Below are 23,319 nucleotides of genomic sequence, written 5' to 3'. Positions count from 1 at the left end.
GTTTTGTAGGTACGAGTACATATCAATGTAATTATAGCCCGCCAATTATGAAAATTTTGAGCACGAATATTTTTGTTTGCACTTGAATGCTGATTTTTCACGTCTCTCAAAGATTTATTTAGTGTTATACCGGTGACGTACACATATAACTATTTTTTAAACTTAGTATAATAACATTTTGGGTAATTTGTGATGTATTTAGCGTAATATAAATAATACGGAGAACACAGGTTATCATGATGTGCCTACCTACTTTTGTACAGAACAGACCGGATTAAGTCCACATGTTACCGGTAGATTGTCACCCCTGCGCCTGCTTCTTCGCCTGACGTCAGTCTCTTCACCTTTGCAAAACAAAAATGTATATCAAAAGCATGTAGTAAACTATTTACAATAAATATTTGTTACGTTTTATATTGTGGTAGGTCTGAAAGTGTATATTTAATATAATAAGTTATTACAGTTAAAAAAGTGGAACGTGATATTAAAAGTGTACAATAATTGGATGATTGAGGCAAGTGACAGATCGAAAATGTTAAATCTGCAGTAGCGGGCGGTCGCCATCTTCGAGATGGGTTTTCTAGTTCTTGTCACATTTTGATTATTTAAAGTGTCCAATAATTAGCAAATTATTATTGTGCTGTTCCGATGTTTGTGTATTATCAATTTAGTTTGCATTGGCGGCCTTAAGACGTCTTCAAGGTAAGATATTTTGATCTAAACTCGACCACTTTGTGAACTTTTGATCGGATAATTGGAATTGTAACTAATTTAAACGTTTAATTTTTGCATTATAAGTCTTATGGTCCACAAAATGATTTCAAATATTGACGGTAATAGTGTCATGGTGAATACGTTCATCGGATCAGCGGCCGTGGTAAATATTTTCTCTGTAAATCTAGTTTTATTCAGCATCCCGTATCCGCATTATAAAAGTTTGTGTCTTACAATTCATTCAATTGACAAATTAAAACGCTTATTTTTATCTAAGCTAGGAATGTAGCTCGACATTGCGAGTGATGCGTTTTATATTTTCTATCCAAAATGTTAATCTGGAAAGTTTTTATTAATCTTTCACATCATAGTGTAGTTAGTTGTCGAGTGCATTTACATTGTCGCAAAATCTCATTGCTGGTAGGAAGGATGTGGCAAGATTACCATATTTAGATACATTAAGCATCGTGATCGACGTATTTTTACGTCAAGCTCGGCTCGAAAATAAATCATCGGCCAAACGTTCATAACAAGTGTCTTAGGTTAGATTGGCCCGAGTCGTTGACATGTTACGATATTTGTATCAGACGATTAGATTCCCACCAAAATATGTGTCGAACTGTAAAAGTAACACGTTGTCAGCTACAAGTCCGTCATGTATTATTTATTTGCATCCCATTAAACAGATTTCATGACTACGATTACCTGGCCGTATCTCGTATCATTTAACGGCATTCAAATATGTCGAGCTTGTACTTTGCGATTATACAATGGAACGAAGGGTGTATCCCATACAACTCGATACCGATCAACTTATAGGATTTGTATTACCTTACTTTCGTCGTATTTCCATACATACTGTTGTCTGCCACTCGGAGCTAATAATAATACTTCACCTTATTTTTAGTTATTTATCATTTGTGTGACGTAGACTACATAATCGTAATTCTAAATACACGATAATGTAAGAACTGAAACCTAGAATTGGACTCGAATAGCGATAACAATGTTTATTTTTCTTTGTCCTATTAACCCTCTGGATTCTCCTTCCACGACTCCAGGTATAAGGCAAATCTGCCATAATACCGGTCATTCTTCCAGAAAATACTCGGATATCCAACAGTGGTCGAGTTCATTTGGTCGTATATAAATCACACGGGAAAACATTTGAGTATAACTCATAATGCATTTACTGTAATAATGGACGTTTTCTATTTATCAATTGTTGCTTTTTGATGATTTGCGGATTCTTACATAGCAGCTGTGACTGAATTCTATATGCAAAGCTAAATATTTTTTTATAAAATCAATTACGTTAAAGTATCTAATGACGCGTATGGATCGTTATCATTGTGTGCTGTGTGGATATTTTTGGTATGTTGAAAAAATAATGTACGAGAGAGAATGTTTTACAAAATTTGGTCTAGTAAAAGCATACGATATCATAAACGAAAAAATAGTTTAGGTGATTAGATTAAACAAATAAAAACGTTTAATTTTAAATGCAGTCTAACCCACATTCAGATTTTTTATATTTCAAAATCCGAATGTGCGTAATCTTTAGTCTTACATACCCAGGTATACACTTCCGTTCTCAGCTGAGACCTTAGGGTTAAAATAGGGAAGAGACATCACAATCACCAATGCGCTAAATTTACTGTAGGTAGGTAGGTAGGACCTTACTGCATAATAATACTAATAGTGCACCAGATTGATGGAGCAACTTCTATCAATCTGGTAATTTGTCTTTAGACAGTCTAAAGATCGTAAATTCTACCTCATGTTTGATTTGGCCAAAAACACGTACCTTAAAATCCTCTAACTTTGTGGACCTTTGTATTTTTTTTACTTTAAAAAAGTAATACTTATACATTGTATTAGCTTTCTTATCATACTTATTCCTACTCAAAGATTTATTTATCTGTTCAGTTATCCCATGATTTTTTCAATGGACTCGTATACATAAAGTGTTTAGCTTACACAAGCTTGTATGAGTACGTGTATGGAACCCCGAGTATCCTAACGTAATCCTTCGCTTCGCGCGAATTGTGAACATAATATTTATTTTTAATTTAAGTTTTACTTACTAAATACCACCATTTCTTAAAATACCACAAAGTGACTACGGAGTCAATTATTGAAATAATAATAATAAATTTGGATAACTTATATAGCGCCATTTTCGTAAAATACTACCACAAGGGCGCTTCACTGTAAATGAATTGGAAAATACATATATTTTTTGACATCTCATCAAAGATGAAGAAGAATATGAAAGGCTGGGTATTTACGGGGCTGATGACCGTCATAGGCTGGTTTAAGTGATCACTTTACACGCGTGTAACATTCACCAATTATACCCATTATTGACAACCACACTACTCAAAATCTTGGAAATTCTATAAATATGAAAATAAAATAATATGAAAATAACTCCTGTAATTGGAGATAATCCAGATTTTGTGAACAAGTATTTGGACACACTCAAAATGTTTGAAAATACATGTTATTTGTTTGAAAGTACTAAATAAATAAATAAATATTGCAATATGGAGTCGGGCTGGTTCATGGTTCGCTCTTCTTGCCACAGCTGGAATATAATCCGCGAATAACGTATCCGCGAATTCGGAGGGACTACTAGAGTCACGAGATGGCAGTAACCATTGAATACATCCAAGAAGACGATCGTTACTCAAGTAAAACCGTTAACCTTAAACCACAATAGAAGAGATGATAGATGTTGTAGTTGGGATAATTCTCACGCTCTCTCTCCGCTCTCGTCTGTTGTCATTATCTACTGATCCTTGGCCAAAAAGTATATTTTATCAATTCGGATAGTTTTATATTCAATATTTGAAGATCTTCGTAATTTTCCTTTTCTATCAGAAAGTTATAGATATTAGAAAGGAGTGTTGAACTAGGGATAATTGAAAGATTAAGAAGAGTTCTTTAAGGTGGTTTGGACATGTGGAGCGAATGGATAACGAGAGATGACTAAGAAAGTTTATTTGGCAAATGTGAGCGAGGGAACACAACGAGGACGGCCACAACTCTTACCACTTCCAGACATTCTGGACGCTATTATTCTAGTAGGCAGCTCCGTGGGCCACAATGTCTGGCCCGGCGCAGGTATAACTTTAATCACTGATTTCTCTATCACCCAAGTATAATATACTCTACCAAAAAATATTTCAGATAAATACAGTTAATCTTAATTAACATGGTCATACGAATTGCCAGACAGAGTGTCCCAAAATTTGGGAGCAAAAATATTTATTTTAATTGTAGAAAAACGTCACATTTTTTTATCAGAGTAGCTGATCAGTTACGAGAAAAAATGGTCAGAGTGGAAAGGGTTAAAATGGTCAGATCAATCAGAACATAAAATCTGGTGGTGTCAAAAGGCTGCGTAATCGGATACCATGTATAACTAGATATATGGATGTGAAGGAGGCTAGGAGTGTATGTCAGGACCAGAATAGTGTGGCGTTCCATCCTCTCTGCCTACCCCTGCGGGGAAACGGCGTGATGATAGTAATAGTAGTATTTTATAAATTGAGGGGATACCGGATCAAGTTCAGTATAAATTCATATAAAACAATGTTATATCTGGCATATAGAGATTAAAATATAATCCTCATTTTTAATGAGCCAGGAAGACATGAAAGCGAAAAGCGGGATAGGTTTTATAATATCTTAGTTGGAATAAAATTCTATCTCTCTTCGTAACCATGAATGATCACGTTGCAATTCTGACTGTTCTCGTTATTATTCTCTATGATCACTGACTCCACATAACATTTCTACTGCATTGAGATAGTGGAGTACCCACTACTAGACAAAAACGTTCAACTTTCTTACAACAATCTTTACACAATGCTCTGCGATTGTCTATAGACAAAATAAGGACTAATCGCGTGTTCTGCGAGTTATTGTACCATAGACCAAATTAGAGAAAATGAGAAAACACGTGAAAAATTTAGAAAAATCTTTAAAAATACGAACAGTTGAAACCGAATTATAAAGCTTAGGCTAAAAAAAAAGTCGGGAACAATATAAGGGTCTTCTGGAAAACGTATTTAAAAGCTTTTTTTTTTAAATTTTGTTTTACTTAGTAAATACCACTTTTTCTTAAAATCTACCGTGACACTTGTTTCGATGCATTCCGCATCATTTTAAATGATGCGGAATGCATCGAAACACGTGTCACAGTGGATTTTAAGAAATAGTGGTATTTACTAAGTAAAACATTAATTAAAAATGGATAAATTTTACCACAAAGTGACTGCCGAATCAATGAAATTTAAAAAATATTTATATTTGAGATACTATTCAAGAACGCAAAAAGTATGTTACTATAAGTGAAAGAATCACTTGATCTAGATTATGTAAAACCCTAAGAAAGGGTGAATCCCATGTAGAAAAAAGCTTGTCCAGTTGAAAGAAAAGCAGTTCAAAAGATTTTGAAGGAAGTCACTTCTCAAGTGTGCGGTGATTCGTATATAATTTAAAAAATATAGTGAAGTGATTGAACCAATCCTATAATATAAGCTACACTAGTAGCCAAGAAACCTTACTAGTCATTTTACTGGTTTTAAATTAATAATAAATGGCCGTTGAAAACTGTACATATTTACGTATAATTTATTTTTTTGATAATACGGTAGAAATAATTTACGGTAGAAATAATAATAATTTGAATTAAAAAAATTAATAACCTAAATAGAACTGAGTTTGGACTCATCTTCACCTCGTGCTAAACCTATCTCACCAAATGTAACGTCAGCGATTGGTAGGATGGAATTAAATAACTTACTAACTCATATAAAGTACAGTAGTTTTATCATCAATTTACAATGATTTAAATTATAGATTTTTTTTGGAATTTAGAACATCAAACGATATGTTGTTTTCATATTATTTGTATGAAAGATTCACAAGCTGAAGTAAAATGTAATGGGATGCTTTGTGAAACCCTTTAGTAAAACAGTAAGATATAGACATAGTAAAACATTAAAATATAGAACCATTTTCACGATTCTATAGTGCGCTTGAGAGGTATTAGTTTCTTCCTATTACATTTTTTTCCATATCTAGTTGTCTCTATTGTTATGTTCATTTCCTGAAAATTACACAAATTTGTATTATTTCAGATTTCGATGGGGAACTGGCAAGTGCCGGAGGCATGACGGAAAGGCACTTCTCCGGTGGCGGTAAGTTTTACTCGATTACGATCATTATTATTTTAGTAAATACTTGTACATATTTTTTTTAAATATACTTATTTGTTTGCTATTCAAATATCAGCATGCAAAATTTGGAACATGAATGACTTTTCGATCCCACACTTTATTTATTTTAAGACTAAGGCTAATTATAACAACGCCGTAAATGTCCGTATGTACGTTTCTTATTCCACACTAAATGGTGGATTGGTCGCCGCTCTGGATTAATGCGGAGTTTCATTTATCGTAAATTACATACGTATCTAGATGCTTCGGATGGTATTGCATTAACATACTATTTTAGCTTAAACGTCACAGTATATCTGAAATTCGTCTTGGGACTTCTTGCTAAGCTAAACGTGTTAATTATTAGCCTAACAGCCATATGATGGATTCAGTATAATTTTACCAAAGCCATATAAACATTACATACTGAGCAGTACAATGCAATGATACTTTAATACATCTTACATTATATTCTTCTTCTTTCTGAAAACACAAATATTTTTGCTTTGTTCCATAGTCTTATTCGAATTTTTAAAACATAAAGTAGTATTTTTGATGTACAATTGTACTTGACTATTTATTACACGATTCATATCATGTCAATTTTTATATTTGAGTGTTTTTGAAAGAAAAATATCTGTAAAGTACGTACTCGAGCCCGAAATTTTCAGTAGGTACCCAGTAGCTAGCAGTAGGTACCTACTGAATACTGCTGTCATGTTCAGGAACCACAGGGGGAGATTCGTTGTTTTTTTTTAGCTCGAAATATTGTGTAATAAAATAAGTTGCCATCACAGACAGGTTATTATTCTCGTCTATTTATAGGGATAAAAATCTTTTCTGCTCCCCGTTCCTTCTATTTTTGTTTCTTTAAATAATCATTTTTAACGCTGCTAAAGTAAACCTTGAACATTTTATTCTATATTTATGTCGGTAACATTATGCCTTCAATAAAAGTTCGATTTCATACAATTTATATTAATTTCTTGTGTTGTAACACATGCTTTGCATAATTAAGAAATAAATATTTGTACAGACAAGAAATAGCGAATCGTTCCCAAGGTTATCGTTTCAATAATCCTGGTGTTTTGTTCACGCTATCAATCCGACTAAAATTTAAATACCCACAAAAAACCTGTCATGAACAAGTAAATCAAATAATAAAAACATGGCGATCATCTAACCGCTAACGTGTTGCTATATTTATTATTATCGCGTTTTTTGTTTGTAAGATGCGAGTATCTCATCTTATTAATAACACACACAGCGACAAAAGTCTTAAAAGTTTAAATGATTGAGAATTGAACGATATCAATACCTAATTCGCTGAGGTAGTTCACAAACTTAGTAAAATCTGCAAAAAGATTTGATACTCGACGACTTTTAAAACATGTATTGTGATGGCAACAAAATAAGTACAACTGATCAAATACGACACCTTTATACATAAAACATTTCCTGACTAAGCAACAACGTGTTCCGTACCCGTAAATATTAGCATTCGATTAGATTGCCAAGATAAAATTACATTAATAATTATAAATATTTACAGTGCCACAATGTGACACTGGGGGAGCTTCGTTCAACCTTATAATGTGTATGATATATTAAAACATTTGGCTTATTTTTATTGTGACACCTTTTTAAAAATCTCGTCTCTGGGCGCTAACATTTTTTCTTATTTGTCATATCGCTCACTCCTTTTAACAACGTCATATATCAAAAATCGTCAATTTTCAGTTGTGCATGTTTTCTGAATGCCCAGAAAATTTACTATATTCCAGCAAGAGCGTCATATTTTAACTTAATATTTAGCCGCTACAGGACAGAAAGTGTTGTTTTTGCTTTTTGAAGAAAAGATATTGTTTAATGTTTTTTTTAAATATACTAAATAATTTTTAAATGGAGAAAAAACATTTAAGTTTTACCGAAAAAAATCTGTTTCACAGTAAAAAGTTCAATAGGTGGCTTGATATTTATTTTTAATATATTTTATTATATTTTTAAACTTTAAAAACGATCTCCTAAAATATCAAGTTTTTTTGATATGACGTTGTTGAAAGGAGTGAGCGATGTGTTATATTTTGTATCATAATAATATGGCCATATACTATGTAATACGAGTATAATACATTTATTAGAGCTAGAATGAAGGCGTCGCGAAACTTTGAAATTAAAAAGAAGAAAGATTTTGAAATTATTATTTATTGGATATAAAATTAGCAAAAGATGTATCTTCAGTTGTGATCAGAATTGGTTGGGATTCTATATTATCCTTAAATGTGAAGGCAAAGAATTTCAGGCAGTGGGATCTAACACGGCAATAGCCCGGTCCCCTAACTTAGTGCTGATTTGTCATCGGAGCTCAGAGAGTATTCCTTTACTTGACTCAGAAGCTCACCCAAGTATTATATTGTAGATTGTTTGATATTTTGGAAGATTTCGTCCAATTTTCTACTTTAATAGCTAGACCCGACACGACGTAAAGGTCCACCAAAGCTTCAGTTATCCCAGGTGGAAGAAACCAGCTCTGACTTTTTTATTTTTCTGGGACCGAAGAGGAAGATCTGAATCTAATTAGTCGCCGAGAAGTTTAACTTAATTTGGTATTTTTTCTTCTCGGCTTTATTACCCCGGTGTAGTGGCGAACCCTTGTTTCAACCATATCTCTACACAGCTTTTGTGACATAATCCAAATATGCCCAGCAAAGCTGTCATGTGGTATTTAATAATCTCTTTCCTAAACCTGAATAATAATATGTGTTTACAGATCAACACACTGGTCAAAGGATATCGTATTTTTTTTACAATATTTATATGTGTGATGGTTTGGATATTTTTTTAAACGCAGGGTTCGTCAACACTTTCATCCCCGTCTCAGCCATGTTTAGTCATTAAATCACCTCTTTTTCAATGAATATAACATATTATTATATATTTCTATCAGCTTATCAGAAATCTTATGTAGCTATTTGTTTTCCGCGTCCATGTGCTTATCAATAATTATTCATTACAAAACCACCAATAAATATGCACAAAGTTTCCAAATTAAATGCTCAATGAATCCTACATGTTGTTCGAATAATACTGAAAATTAAATGTCGTTCTTAATCTCCTTCAGTAATACCTATTATGGTTATTTTTAATCCAACGGATGTTTTCCGTTTGATCAATATTTTTAACACAACTAACCACATCCCAAAATTCAGAATAATAAGGAGGTATAAATCATGTTTTTTTTTAAATTCTGTATCTATGATATATGTTATAACTTGTCTAGTCTAGCGGATAATCATCTTCCGGATTATTTTACCCTGCATTGGCCGATATTTTTCACCAGATCGGAACTTCATCATTTCGATTTGACGCATGTACATCAGAAGTGCGAATGGCACTTGGGCCAACTGGGATAAATGCTTTAAAATCACCAGCACAATTTTTTAAAGCATTTTCAACAAAATTTTAAATATTTTGACATTCAGACGAAAATTAATTTTATTTATTTTATTTTGATTTTACGATTTCATTTATGTTTTACTGTATAATTTTTCTATGTGCGTTCTTTTTTATTGATTTAAATGTATGTTTTTGCTTTTATTTTTCTGTGTCTCCAAGGTTTAAATGTTATTTTAAAAAAAAACAACAACAACAAATATCATTATTCCGTATTCATTGTTGCTTATGACAAATACAAGCTAGGTAATAAGATTATTTAATTTTATTATAAGTAATTATAATTTATTAATTATCACCCCATTTTTGTAATGGACGGAGTTTATAGTATTTTAGAAGAAATGCGTCGCGCAATTTTTCTTAGCTGAAACCAGAAATCTTCTTTAGTAATATGGAATAAACATTACTTTCAGGAGTTCACCATTCGCCATATTGTCATATAAGCAAAATGTTGTCATTATCTATTGCTTAAACTGACAGAAACACACTTTTCTTTTAAGGAAAAGCCCTGTATTTTAGAGGCTTGTTTGCAGATGGAAGAAAATTTGGGGAATTTAAGTATGAAATATACATCAAAACACCTAAACCACCTGAAAAAAAAAAATCGATTCATTTTGCATTTGGCAGCAATCGAATCCTGGACACCTATTTCACATTCGAGTCATCGCATATTATATTACACGCATGCTTAGATCACATACAAAGATAATGATTTCAGAATATTTCTATTGTTGCGAAAATAAAATGAGATAAGTCTGTTGCAATTTTTTGTAGCTGCATGAGTTTAGAAGGTTTCGCATACTTATATAACAAATTTATAACTTAGATACTAAATAGGATATTGGTATCAGTTTTAGAAATTGTGATAATATTTTACAGACATAGGCTACAGGAAAGCTCCTTGTTTTCAATAGCCAAAGCTTGGTTGGGTTTTTCACCGGTTTCACAATATTGTATCGGTTAATTATTCTAGTTAATTAAACTTTTTTGGGATTAAAAAAAATCACAATAGTTTACAAATATACATTCTGTTTCATTCATTCATCATTCTATGGAATTTATCTTGAACCGCGATCATGGTATTCAATTATATTTTATAAATATAATTTTATTCAATAGTTTCCTCAATTTAGTATATACAGCTGTGTTAATGGTTTCAGATTTCACTATATCGAATAGATAGCTTTTCGGGTGTTTACTATTTCATAGATGTTTTCTGAGGAATTAATCGTCTTGAATATTTAACGGTTTCACGTTTCAAGTTACCATATCGAATTGATATTGTCATGAATTAAATAAAATCATAAAGATAAAGGTATATCACCCATTTTACTAGTATAATTATATTATCAGAGTATTTTTTTATAATTTATGTTAATATGTTAATGATAAAAAATATTGTCCTTAAGAAAATATTTTCAGGAACCCATTGTGTGTACCCAATAATATCCTTCTTCAGTTCACTAAAGCGATTTATAATACCAATCCATTCTTATTACAGCCATAGCTTTAATGGTATTGCGTAGCTTCATTTCATAAGGCCTCTGATTCGATTCCCGCTAGGGTCAACATGAACAGTATTATTTAACTCTGTGTACCCAGCAATATGTAATATGACAAATAATAAAAATATTTCAAACTATCCAGAAACTAAATTCGCCAAGCTAGGCTGACTTTTGGATTTTAAAAATTAAAGTTTATTATGTATCGAATATTAAATCCGGTTGTAATCATGTTATTAATTTCGTGAACTCTGAGCCAGAGGCCCTAGGTTTGTCACCCACCCTGCCTCAACTTGATTCATATTTTCACATAAGCCATTTAGACTGAAAATACAATTTGATTGAAATTTTTGTGTATATCATAAGAGCACAAATGTTTATTTTTCAACAAAAAGAAAATTCTAGAGACTTCATACCTACATATCTTTTTCTTCTTCATGGCTCCATCCCAACTTATCATCTTTGTAGACTTTTGGGGTCCGCTCTCCTCATCCTCAGGTTTTAGGTTCTTGAGTAACGTAATCAAGGCCGTGCCTTCAAATCATGTTTTTTTTATGCAGCATCCATGAGTTCTTTTGTCATGAAAATCCACGGCGATTGTTTGGTTCACAATTTGATAGGGCAATAGCCTTCATACCTACATATAATCGTATTTTTTTTTGTTTTTGTTTTTAGTGTGAATTATGATATTATAGTTCTCGAATCCTTACTTCGAGTGCATAACACTAGCGTTTTCCTACATTAATATTAAATTACATAAAATCTACTTCTAAAACATCGTGTTAAACACGTTTTGACATATATTGATACTTTATTATTTTTAAAGAATTCATCAAAATACTGCCTTTTCTGTAAATTTGAATTGAAATAATTTAAAAAAAATACATTTGACTAATTATGGAGCGAACAACATTATATGATACAATCGACAGTACAATATGTAAAAATATTGAAAATATACCAATAATATTATGCAATGAGCATACATGAACTTTAATCTTATTAATCAAGTAACATGTTGGAAAAAACATACCTATTTGTATTCTTGCGGCTTCTTTTTCGGCCATTTTCATACTAATGAAATATGTATTGTTATGATAAATGTGTGTATTTACTTAAATATAATATCAAGTAGGTATATGGTATATCTGCAATGTTGTTATCTATATTGCGGAGTGCTTGATTATGGTCATTCTGTGTTGTCTTTGGAGTTTTACATTTTATTTATTTATTTTAACTTTTTGTACGGAATATATGCACATTGGCGGGCTTATTGCTGTATATCTTCTAACCAACCAAAATCAGACTAATGATACTGGTCGAAGTTTGAACCTTACGATTTTTTTAATAATAACAAAAGTTTACTGCATATTAAAATGAATGGCGTTTTAAATATATTGAATGTTTACATGCAAAAAGTTGTCTTTTTAAATGTTCTTTTTTTTAATATATGGTATAAACGCTTGATCGTGAACACAATCGTTGCCCCGACAACCCTTTAACATCTGTCTATTCCATTTATTTCCCGAAAACTGAATGCAGTTAAAAGTAATCATTGAAAACTTATAACATTTGCACTTTATTTAAGATAAGTTTTCATTTTTAAAAAATCTGCAAACCACAGAATAATCATATTATTTTTTGACATCTCATCAAAGATGAAGAAGAATATGGAAGTCTGGGCATTTAATAGAAGAGTTTCTGCTCAATAAAAAGCTTCTTTTCATATCACCAATAGATGTCTCTAGTGAAGTTCTAGTGATTCAAGAACAATGTTGGTTCATATACCTATATAGAACTTCCAAGAATTTGAGTAATATGGTTGTCAATAATGGGTAGAATTGGTGAATGTTACACGTGTGTAAAGTGATCACTTAAACCAGTCTATGACAGTAGTCAGCCCCGTAAATGCCCAGACTTCCATATTCTTCTTCATCTTTAATGAGATGTCAAAAAATAATATGAAAAATAACTCCTGTAATTGGAGATCATCCAGATTTGTGAACAAGTATTTGGACACACTCAAAATGTTGCACAGAATAATCGCTGAAAAACAAAACTGCCGACCGTCAAAAGCGCGAACATATTTTATGTACGGTTGTTAAATGGCTGGCATTATCCAGGAAGAAACCAGTCCGCATTCAACTCTGAGATTCTGAGGTTTAAACGCACTTTGAACTTACTTATATGTTTATATTAAAGGTCAGAAAATTTGGTGGATACGAAAACGTGCCTTAATTGGACCGGGTCGATATGAATAAGCACGAAAAATCCCATGCTGAACTGTTTATGATTGGCTATTTTTTCCATAACATCAGCCAATGTCACTATTGTGATAATATATTGTGTAAATATTTTGAAATAATATTTCAATCGCATTTAGAAAATTAATTCAACACCCTAAAGGAATAGAACATCCCTGTTATCCCGTCCAAAGAGCAGATTATTCAGAAAACAGACAGCCATTTGAATAAGTTACAATGCTGCATTTTATGTTTAAAAGGTACGCTGTTATTTCATATTTCTATTTGATTTGGTCGTTCATTGCGCGACATTCCCGTGTATGGATACACTGGTAACCAGTAACCGGCGACCATTTAACGGCTTATTGACGAACCGCTCGGATTGTAATGGAATTACATTATACGTATGTGGGTATGTCGTTTGTATCGTACATAATATACCCATTTCCATCACTGCCGGAGCGGGTCCACCTCCACGTCCATCTTGTTTCCTACTCCGCGATATTTGAGAGCGCGGAGCGCAGAGAGCGCGGAGAGATGATGCCTCTGGTGGCGCGGCGCACAGCCACGACCGCCTCGGCCGCCTCGGCAAGGAGTCGAGCGTGGCATTTGGTGCGCTTTTATTTATTTGTTACGTGCGATCTCTTGATCACCGTCACAGTCCACCTATTTTTAGCGCTGCGTCGGCATTCATATTGTAGCATTTGCTCATTAGCCCCAACACAAAACCGTATCGATGTGGATTACTCACTAAGCGTTCACAAAATGTCCGCCGCACGCCGCACGCGAGACCGCTTCGATCTGAGAGACTTTTCTGTTAGTTGCAGTACGAGTACCAGTACCTACGTTTAGCGGCAGACGATGCTCATTTGTTACGATAATAATAATCTTGTTGCGTTTTAGATAAGCAAATACATATATACATGTTTAATTACTCGATGTTTTAAGTAGATAAGGACTCTTGATCCCTTTCCCGCAATAGGGAGTTTCTATTTGCTTTAGTCGACTGGGCGGCAGGATTCGCCCGTTGCGTCATAACCTCGACACCGTAATCAGGTGTGTTAGTGCATTCGAAGAAAATCAATAAAGCATGACTCTGGTCCTGATACTTAATCCTTCTGTGACTAAATAGTCATGCGCATTTTCATCAAACATTTCCCACTCGGGTTGACCTTTGTAGCCAATAATTGTGCCCCAGTTATCCGACGAAACTACGCAATATTTTATACAAACAACTAAGATCGCGAACGGGGGTGGTTTCAGACTCGCCCTATTTGCGACGTTCCATATATTTTATTACTTAATTTAGATATTTTGTGTTCCTTTATACGTACCTATGTATAATAATTCATTTGATTAATAAGTATTAATATTGATAGTAGTATTAATTTTTTTAAATTGCGGCTGCTGATTATTTTGTGGAATTCCATATTAAAAGGAAATTTTCACTTTATGATGACAAATGTTCGTTTTTTGCCTTCTGAAGTAATTAATTACATTAGTATGAAAGATATCTAAAAAAAAACATTTACATGAAAATAAATAAATTGACGGTGTACCTTTTTCAGAAATATACGTTTTTATCATATTTATATTTTGGAAACTAGTATTGTTTCGATGTACTGCAAGAATACTGTAATTCAAAAAACATACTCATTTTTACTAAATATTTATTGAATAAGTACATGTTTATTAAAATTTATTAATTTTCATTATTCTTCATATTTAATTTATATAATAATGGTTGAATATTTGACCGTCCACTCACAACTGATCCTAATTTGAACAAAAATCTAATCTTTGATTTGAAAGAAATTTATTTAAAAGATTTGCAATGTTACTGTTTTTGTACGCATTTTAGCCCCTTTGTTATATTGTAACGTGCGAACTTAAGAACATCGAAGGAACATTTGTAAGGGGCTAGTTCGCTAGTTGTCATAATGTCACCATCAAATCTGAATGCGCAAAATTTTCGCCATCTTTCTTTTGGGTGTGTTTAGTAGCTTATGGTGCAGACACACGCTTTGCTTAATATCGCTGTTGGGTACTGCGAACAGTGAGATAGTGCTCGGGGGTGGCGAACTTCAGCTGAATGTAGAATGTAGGGCGGTGGGCGGCGCCCGCCCCCTCCCCCTCCCTCCCCCGCCCGCCGCATGGCCGCCCCCGCCCTTACCATTCTAGTTTTCACTGTATTCCGCGCTTTTCGCCTCTTTCACCTTTTGTCTCTGCGGAAAGTTTTCTTTCAAAATGTCGGCTTCGGGAGCGGCAAACTCGTATCTTTCACGGCAACACATTTCATCTACCGATTTGTAAATATGTAAATATTTTATTGCATTTTTTTTACAGTTTTAACATACGCCAAAGTGTTTTTTCCCCCTTTTCTAAATCTTATTCGGTTGTTGGCTTTCTTGTCATAAAAAAAAACTCAAGTCGATTTTCAAACTTGTCGGATTAAAATTGATGTAAGGATATCGGATTTATGAGGCGGCATCGTCATATTCGGATAATAAAGATAAACGCCTTGCGCCCTGAAGGGCCTTTCAGCATTCCGTCAGTTACTCGCCCGCAACAGCATCCTTCGGTGTGTTTATTGCGCTGTGAGAAAAATGTCCCTCCTTCCTGATTCGCGCTCATTTGCCTCCCCGGCCCGGCTACCCCGCCGCCCCCACCGCCCCCGCCGTCCCGCCGCCCCGCCCGCCCCGTGGCCCGCGACACCCCCCGCACCGCTGCCGCCCATTATGAGATGTTCGCCCTTGCGGGAGATGCAGGCACCCTTTACGCGGCCATCCATCAGGGCTGGCAAATTATCCAGTCTGATGACGTCTGACCCATAAATTAAGCAAATGATTAGGCATTTTTTAAACCAAATATGAACCGTATATTTTTATGTTCACTGTTGATATCCTATATGTATTTATTAGGTTAGCCCACATTTTACTTCTCCCTTCTACCTTCTCCCAACGGTTCGTCAATAATATGTAACATCAATAATATTATACATTTTACAAATAACGTTTCAATTAAATTTTCAGGCTCTTAAATTGTGTACATTTTTGTATACATTATATATTAATTTGTATACATTTTTAGTAAAAAAAGTTCTATGTTTTACACTGTCAGACGATTCAACAAAATTACACTTTTATACACATCATATATCCAAAAACTATCCACATATAAATTTCTCACTGATTTAATTATGTGTATTTGTTTTTTTTTTTTGTTAATTTTTATTGAACTTAAAATGTGTGTGGAAAGAAATACTGTATTTTTTTATTCAGACCCCCTTGCTCTTCCACTTTACCACATTTCCATTTCCGGTCAGGCTGGTATTGAATAAATATTAGATTGACAACTCACTTGTATTTATTTTGACTCCGTTAGGAATTGATTCCGGGAATTAAGCACGCGCTAACCACTACACTATGCAGATGGATATAAAAAATCTTAGCATATTATTATTATTATGTAATAAATTAGTTTTCACACGGTTCATATAAATTAGTATGAGATGTGACTTTTCTCTAGAATTCACCTGTACTTTTAGTTTCTTTAAATTGCAATCAGGTATCCATCCTAAGACTCGTATCTCGATGTTCCCATTTCCCCGATGCTTCATGTCGTTTTTTTTAGTTGCACATTATAAATGCATCGAATTTTGGGCAACCCTGTTGCCGCCAGTGTCGCCCTCCCCCTCCTCCCATAGTTCACCCCGTCCGCCGGAATGTGTGTACATACGGCCGGCCACATTTGCCCCGCGTATTGATTTCCTCTCCCACCGGTGGGCGATGGGACAAGAGCGGGGTTACAGGGAGACTGAAGGATGAAGGAGGTAAACCCCCCCCCCTAACCACCCCGCCCCCACACCCACCTTTCGAGAATTTCACAAAACCCCCCGCCGGATGTTGGGTGTGATTCCATCCGATCCGCCATTTCGCCGTCTTGCGCGCTTATCTCTGTGTCTATTGTTTCCAAATTGTTATATCTGATCGTGGTCGCCACACCGAACAGGTGAATCCAGTTCTACTTTCCACTGCCCGACTCGTCTCTACTCGATACCCGATCTCTTCCTGTCCCCTATACACCCCGTTCCCATGATGCGACACAAAACGTCTATATGATCACTTTGCGCCGACTCTAGATAAAGTCCTCTCTGCTCTGTAGTGTCTCAAAACACCCTGAAACATTCCTTCATAATTCATTTCGGTACTCTCCTTAGAAACGCCTTTCGCTGACACAACTGAAAAGAGACGAGAAAATATCAGTCGATATTAGCCCGTGCCGTTAGGATCCCGTATTTTTAGAGATATCGAAAGCTGACCAACAGTTCGTTGATAAGTATCTTCCTATTTCCACCTAACTAAACAACGAATCCACCTCCATATTTAGATTGCGATTAGATCTTGATAACTTACCTTTCATCTCTAATCACCCACAACGGCCCTACTAAGCCCAGTTTTTATGTTGGTCATTTTTTTCTTATTCATTAGTTATGTACATAACATATATTTTTCTAATATTAAATCTTATTTATATTATCACTGTAACTTATTGAAAAAATATTTTATGTATAATTATCACAAATAACGATAATATTTTCTGCGTTATTAAATTTATGCCATTTATGTGCTCCGTATAAAGAATAGGAAGGAACCTAGAAAGTATGAATAAAAATATAAAAATTGTAACAATCTACACCTTTGCCATAGGTCGCCAAAATCTCCAGCAAAATCACACTTTTCACTTTAATTTTTTTATATTTTTCAGTTCGGTATTTTCCAATTGATTAGAACCTAGATATTCCGAACTAAATGGGGATGAAGATGATATGTAAAGAAAATGAGCATATAAATAAATTGCTTTCTGTTATATATAAACCCGGCATAAAAAAAAACAATATAATTGATAGAAATTCATACATACTCATACGTAAAAACCAATTGAAATATGATTGGTACAGATTTATATACTTTAAATACTGGTACAGATTTATAACCTTTAAATAGTAAATATTGTCTATAAATGGTCATCTTCTAAATGTACTGAGACATCGAATTCTAAATCTCACCTCGTCATCCTTCAAAATCCTAATCCGAGTTCTCACTGGCTTTGTTTGGAGGCTTTAGAAAGTTCGATATTACCTAAATAAAATGGAAGGATGATTTATAATACTAAAAGTGATTTTTATTTCGCTAACAGGTTTGTTCTTTGAGGGGCATTTTTGCACCCTATAAAATAAAATAAAATGTATTTATCTTCTATGATAAACACAAATATTTATGTTCCATACTATTTTCGGGTTAGTCTAAATGGCTTCTATCGAATACGATTTAAGTTGCGGCAGAGTGGGCATGATCCTAGAACCACTGACACTTCACAACACAAACCACGAGACCACAGACTCGAGTATTCCTATGTGTTAACTGAAAATAAGTATGTTGCTTGAAAGCTTTTACGTATAAATTTCTTTTTTTCTTCTTAATTTTTCAAAATTAATTTTGTCCTCTCCGGATAATCGAAAACCCCGATAATCGGTATCTTACGCTACATACTGTGGGTACATAAATTAATATGACCTAATCGTTTAATATGAAGAAAACACATGAATTAGTTTCATGCTGGGAAAGAAAATAACATAAATGACATAAATGGTTCCTTTCCTACTATACATTTCCTATGTATTTATTTTTATCCCCCTTCAACGCTGGTTACCTACATTAACATTAGGCGTATACCGCCCGGGATCAATACAGACTCGAGAAGGCCTCTTATTAGCGTATACCGAGGGTACCCAACCTTTTATGCGCTGGGAGCTACTTTTCTTAAGTTTTATCGCGATCGACTCTTAACATGATTCCCATAAGAAAATATTATAAGGGCTCTTTTTACTCTTCTTCAAACATAAAAATGTTCACTTTTAATGCGAAATATTATTAATTTTGTAACATTATGTTTCGTTGGCAATCTGCAAATAATTTGGTCATCAACCAAGTTTGGGCTAGCAACCGAAGTTGCAAAGCGCTTGCATTTATCGTAATGGCTATATGGATATTTTGATTTAATGTAATCCATATGAGAAAAGGAAATTTGCATAAATACTTACTTCCGAACCATGATGAAATTTGGAAATATATTTTTTTTTTATTTGAATACATATTTTTTTTTGTTCACCAATCCCCATATATCAGAGAGCACCCGTTGCATGCAATGACTGCAGATTTTGAATTAATCGGATATAACGACACGAAATCAATTAGACCAAAAAATGCGTTTTTTTTTACGTAAAAAATTATTCACATTGGTAATGGTGCAATAAGTAACAGCTCAATGGTATACCACTTATTCAGTTATTACCAACATAATATATTTTTTTCCAAATTCGCAAGAGTTTTCGGTATCGACCAAATTTTGCTTTGCGATGGACCGGTTGAACATCCTTGGTGTATACCATATGTACTCTGTTATTAGCAAACATAAACGAAATAGGAACCACAACAATTATTTCAAAATGCTTCGGAAGAACACATTTTTATTACAGTAAGATTCACATATTACTTATTTATTATTTTATTTAAATGAATTGTTATATTACTAATATTCATCATGATTATCTAAAACCTGCCATGGAAAATCGCAGCTTATAAACCCTAATGTTTCTCTTTCGCTCTGTCACTCCTTTTCTCTTCACGTTTCAAGTATTGAGTTTTCAGGACAAGCGCACTATTTGTGTGCATTCCACAACGTCTTACATCGTGCACGAGCTTGTGCATATAGACCGGGCGGATCGCGATAAGAACGTTTCAATAAAAATAATTCCTCGTTGTGCCTTCGATTCTCATTTATGCACGAATAGTTATAAAAATAATTCTTACACTATTTTAGGACGGCTCGTGTATAAGACGACAAATGTTAAATCTAATCAATTTTCCAATTTACCTCTGTCTTCCGGCTTTCCGCCTTTGCTCGGATATCGTGTGCCGTGAGTGAAAAACGTTTCAGCGCGCATAAGTGAGAATGTGCGGCAATAGTCATACTGTTACCCGACAGGTTTTTAAAATACGTACTATATGTACAACCTGATTTTAGGGGAGGGTGGTGCGGGGAAGAGCGGCCTCCGTGCACCGGGGTGACTGTACTTGCAGTATGTGTGCAACGCTGATTTCGATCCATTAGTCTTTACATATTTATGTATTTTTCCGTCCTCGTTTTGGTACCCAATAATGTATACCATACAAACCGAACCGCATATATCTAAAAGCTTCGAGTAAAAATTTCATTTCGTTTAATCATTTTCAAGAGGTAAGAGGCGTCACCTTCATTCCTTGTACAATTGGTTTTACGTAACCTCGTTACCCGGTGCCTTGTAGCAGATTCCTGCGGACCCTTCCCAGACGGTTTTTTGTTCCTCGCCTCGTAGCGGTTAAGTGGCCGGAATAACAGCTACAACGCGTTCCCTTTCAACTCCACACTCGCGTTCTCCCGTCGAGATATTCAACTGAGAAAGAAGAAAATTTTGGGTTACCTTTTAATTTATGTATGATTTTCTTTTTTGAATAAGTATATTATGGATATTTGTGTAGAAAGTGGTTTCAGGACAGTCTAATTAATACGTAATATGTATTTCCTCATTATGAATAATTTATGTACAAGTATAATGTGGATGCTCAATCGAGTCAGACCGATTTGTAACGTGTATTTATTTGAAAGGAGAAATTGTGTCTGTCTATATTCAGATACCTACCCGTATCATGTGGCGATGTGAAGTCACTTACATCCTCCCGAGGGAAGTAGTCACGTGGTTCCGCAGGCGCGCCTATGTTTATCGATTATCCCTTTGTCGCCAAACCTTCTTAAGGTCCTCTGTTCTTGACTCGTTCTGTAGCCTGTCCCTCGCCCCCCCTGAACTTACTTCCGCTGCCCCCAACCCCGCCAGACCATTCCGATGATTTCATTTGTGTATGCCTTCTCAGTTCGGAATTTCAGCCACCATTTGCTCGGAGCGATACTCTGAATGAAGTAATTTTATGATATTATATAAACGACTATATATTCTTGTCGTTTTGTTGCTAATCTACGAGGATCGTTTATAATTAATTTGACATTTTGACGAATTATTTACAAAAAATGTACGATAAATTTTCGATTTTCGCGATTAGCATGATATTTGCTTTACGGCAATGGAGTAATGCGCGGATAAACAAGTCAACTTTCATCTTTATGTTTGCAAAGTAGTATTAAGCGGTAAAACTCTATAAATAGTTTAGAAAACAGCGTAATCACAATCTAATTATGATATTTAGCATCTATACGAGAGTTGGAATCTATTACTTGCCCTGCGCGACAACTCGCAGACGGCAACAACGTTGCCATAACACCGACATAAAGCGCCGTGTTTCTTGTTGTTTACAAACGAAACTAGCCGCGAGTATATTGTTCAACGCCTCACAATCTGTGTATTCATATCGAGTGACCGCGCGCATTCAACCCGGTTGAAACCAGTCGAGCTTTCTGACCGCGAAGTGCATTGATGGGTGCGCGCGGCCACTTGCCGCCGCGCCGAAGGTCAACCTGCCGGCCCTTTCTTCCCCCGACTCTGCCTTCTGCCCAATCCTATAATAGTCACCCGCCGAACATTGAAGCGAATCTCTTTGCCGTTCCTCCGAATTGTCAGTCGATAAATAAATCGATCGCATCGTACTATTGGTTTAATTGGCTACGACTGTGCATCTAAAAGTAGAATGCATTTTGTTTTCTGTCCCTCTTCATAGCTCGGCGTGAATGGAGATAGCATCACCTCGTGCCGATTATTTAATCGGTATAAAGCTCTCGCGTTTCCTAGTCCTTCCGTTAAGAGGTGCTAAACATTTTTCTAACTGTATATTTATGTATGGTTTACCAATATAATTTTTTATATGTACATATAAAAAATCTGTATTTTGGCTCTTTAGGCATAGCCTGTGTTGAACATAAATACTTGCATGCCGAAAAATACTTGTATGTATGCTAAAGTACAGCAAAAAGTCAAGTAATGTTAACGATTTTAAAACAATTTTAATACAATCCAATACAATGATTAAAATATCGCTTTTCCTTTTGTAATCTTTTTATTTATACAAGTAGGTAGTTAGTTTTTCTTCTACCTTAAAGCATACCGTATACCATGGATACATTTATCTTTATGTGCAAATGGAGAAATTTGCCTTAGAATATCCCTATCATCTCTAATGGGCATGAAGTAATAATACGTAATCCAGTAATACCTAGTACTGAACTTTGTTTGTTTGTGTCTCAAATAAAACAACGTCTGGAAATTCATTGATACTATCGGTACTTATTGATTGATCTTTGCAGTTGAGACTTGTTTCAGTCACAGTGTTGGCAGCCGTATCGAATAAATTCAGTAAATGGGTCCATTTTATTGGTCCTGAAATGTAAACCATGAAATTAAATTTTTGTCAGTTTTCACTCATCCCCAGTAACAAGATAATAAAAATATACATTATTTTCTCATTTTCAGGCAATTATATGTTACATTCAGCTTGAAATTCTGTCGATCTTAAAACAATACATGAATTTCAGTAATTTACTCCTGAAATATATTAAAACTAATGAAACACGTGCAATTTGATATATTTATGTAGTTTTTATTTAGTATATCGCTAACATCCTTAGCATTTTTAGTATTTGAATACATGAGGTTCTGGGATCAAACTCGGCTTAATCACCATAAGTAAAATGTGATTTTTACTGCATCAATTTCGTCCCACGGAATTGGCACCTGAAACGCAAACCAAATTAAAAGCACCTTACCTCATGTTACCCTATATCAATAAAATGAAATGCCTTATGCACCATTACATTTTTAAAAATCGTGAAATATTATTGTATTCTCTTAGACAATAAAAGCATCGCACCGCATCGATAGTTCTATACTACGTCTCCTAAGAAAACATTGCAAATGATGAATAAGTAAGGGTGTCCATTTTGTACATTTTTTTTGTAAAATAAACATTCCCTTGAAAATACTTACAATATAAGAAATAGCCGTTTTTAATTTGGTTCTTAGCTTATTTTTTGTTAAAGTCTAGTTACGCTTTCATTTTTCATTTTCAAACCATTTCCTGGAAAAATCACAAATAACATCAGCAATGTTTCAACTGAAATAAAACTTCAGTA

General features: G+C 34.4%; 1 protein-coding gene across 2 annotated transcripts in view; it reads left to right on the top strand.

Annotated features, from left to right (window-relative positions):
* The first annotated feature begins 333 nt into the window (after nucleotides 1–333).
* Nucleotides 334–23,319, top strand: part of Tlk (Tousled-like kinase) — a 58,060-nt gene continuing 35,074 nt past the window's right edge. For both annotated transcript variants that reach the window (XM_088259137.1, XM_088259128.1), the window contains exons 1-2: nucleotides 334–702; nucleotides 5,868–5,927. Coding sequence is in view for 1 of the 2 variants with exons in the window: in XM_088259128.1 (XP_088115254.1) it covers nucleotides 5,900–5,927 (28 nt within the window). In the remaining variant the exon portion in view is untranslated. The remainder of the gene's footprint in view (nucleotides 703–5,867; nucleotides 5,928–23,319) is intronic.

Source organism: Brachycentrus maculatus, unplaced genomic scaffold (assembly GCF_059751285.1).
Source record: "Brachycentrus maculatus isolate JH-2025_06_01 unplaced genomic scaffold, ASM5975128v1 h1tg000110l, whole genome shotgun sequence".
NCBI classification, from domain to species: Eukaryota; Metazoa; Arthropoda; class Insecta; order Trichoptera; family Brachycentridae; genus Brachycentrus; species Brachycentrus maculatus.
The sequence above is the reverse complement of the archived record's forward strand: the minus strand, read 5'-3'. Positions and strand labels throughout refer to the sequence as shown.